Source organism: Setaria viridis, chromosome 7 (genome assembly GCF_005286985.2).
Source record: "Setaria viridis chromosome 7, Setaria_viridis_v4.0, whole genome shotgun sequence".
Taxonomy (NCBI): Eukaryota; Viridiplantae; Streptophyta; class Magnoliopsida; order Poales; family Poaceae; genus Setaria; species Setaria viridis.
The window spans coordinates 31,410,059-31,412,093 of NC_048269.2; the positions used below are offsets into that span (position 1 = coordinate 31,410,059).

At 42.8% G+C, this 2,035-nt stretch overlaps 1 protein-coding gene across 1 annotated transcript; it reads right to left on the bottom strand.

The window, feature by feature from the left end:
• Positions 1 to 659: 659 nt before the first annotated feature.
• On the bottom strand, positions 660 to 1,010 carry LOC117864230 (uncharacterized protein C227.17c). The gene has a single exon (XM_034748260.2). The coding sequence runs from the start codon at positions 1,008 to 1,010 to the stop codon at positions 660 to 662; it is 351 nt and encodes a 116-aa protein (XP_034604151.2).
• Positions 1,011 to 2,035: the final 1,025 nt, after the last annotated feature.

Genomic DNA, 2,035 nt, shown 5'->3' on the forward strand with positions numbered 1-2,035 from the left:
ATATCAGCAATTCAGCAGATATGGCAATCTTCAGAGGATACAGAAAATGGTTTTGCTTTTGCTTGCTTAAAAACAACCAGCAAACTTCGACTGCATCCTCTTCAGAACAGATTACAGAGGTAGAAAGCTGCTTTTGGTTTGACTGAAAACACCATGAGAAACGATCAACAAATCGCCAGTAATGCATTCCTCTAGGCTTCGCTGAGCAAATATTGCATTCCTCTTCGTTTAAAAAAATAACTCAATTTTGTAGCTTTACACAGATTCGACATCATTTGCTCTGCGACCATAAGACTGACACGCTGCAACCTCAGTTTTTTTTCTCTGATCTCAAAGAAGACGACTCAGGTTTACAGATCCTTCATGATTCCATTACGTTGGTTCAATACCTTACCACAAAACTTGATCATGACAGTATAGATGTGTTACATATTCGTAATTGGAAACGCCGCTACATAAGCAGCTTTATTGTGTTCTGATCCGAATCCAATAAGAATCCAAGTCCCAGTTATTCAGAATTCATCAGATAGTTGTCTTTCTAACTCAATGATTCCACTTTATAGGTGTGTAACTTACAACCAGATTTCAACAGAACTCACCGCTAATATCAAAATGCAACATAAACACAAACAGAACACTTGCAGAAACATCCTCAACTCTCAAGATTTATCAGACTTGGGAGGAGGCTGCGCAGCACCTGGCAGTGGTGGTGACATCAACACAAGATGCTTATACATCCTCCACCAGTTCTCTGACGCTTCATCGACTGTCCGGAAGGTCCAGATGTGTGGCTTGGCCTTCTCCCGCGCGATGAGGATCTCCTCCGCCTCTGCAGCCCGCTTCGTCTTGAGAGCGAGGCAGTCCACAAGGTCACCCCACTTGCCAAAGCAGTTGTCAAACTCCCCATACCGGTAGTAGTTCTGCATCTGGTGGAATGGCGAGTAGCAAAACCACAGAGCATCAAAGCACTTTATGCAGTCCGGACGCCGCTGCGGCATGCTGCTGGTCATCTGTGGCTTCTCTTTCGCATCCATAATCCTATCTGCACAATAAGAATCCAAAAAATTGTAAGAATTATATATATTGGGTTCAAATAGTATTACTACTGCTAGTGGATATGCATCTGATCACAAAGTGGCAAAGAGCTCATAAGTTTTTGTGGGCATCAAGAATGCACAGGCCACATAGCAATGTACAGAGCTGAAAACGCTACAGGAAGCACATCAGAGACTCTATTGCCTTTCGGTGCTAATTAATTCATATAATGAGCAAAGTTAAGTGACTGACATAGAAAAGAAAGAAAATGTGATCTGTTTGTTGTCCTATGCAGCATCGGATACGGATACGTGTATCGGTATCCGAAGGATACGGATACGCGGATACGGCAATTTCTTAAACAACCCGATACGCGGATACGTTTTAACTATTTTTTTAATAAATAAATAACAATGCATATTAAATTGCAAAATAGATGTTCAAATTCAACATAGAGACATTTAAGGTCTATTACACTGAGAATAACATGATAGCAGGTTCTAATTTAGGAGAGGATGGGAGCCTGGGACTGCAATCAATCAATATAAACTCATATCCAGATTCTGGAGATTGGCCAATTATCATCGCGTTACCTCCTACTTGCAATCTATATGCTACTATTCTCCAAGCAATTGTATTTGAACCAGTTAAGTATTGAAAAGAAAGGATAATCAACAACTGTGCAATAGCCAACATTATAAAGATCACACTGCCCCTGAACTTAATCCACCATCCATGCTTGCATGGGACCTTATTCTGTAGACTATGGATTATACTTCCAAATTGCCTGGATACACTACACAGAAAATGTAAATCTCTATGCACTTTACGGATGCTATGCTACCATTACTGGGAGGAACTCACGGTTCACGGGAGGCCTGCACTACCACTATCAGAGGAAGTCACGCACCTGAACAGGGGCTGGGGCTCCTTACGCCGGAGGCCGACGGGAGTAATCACGGGCGGACGGAGGCCGACGGGAGGCAGCCTGCGGCCGGCG

Excerpts from the sequence above, each read along its gene's own strand:
- LOC117864230 (XM_034748260.2), bottom strand. The coding sequence starts at position 1,010 with ATGACCAGCAGCATGCCGCAGCGGCGTCCGGACTGCATAAAGTGCTTT.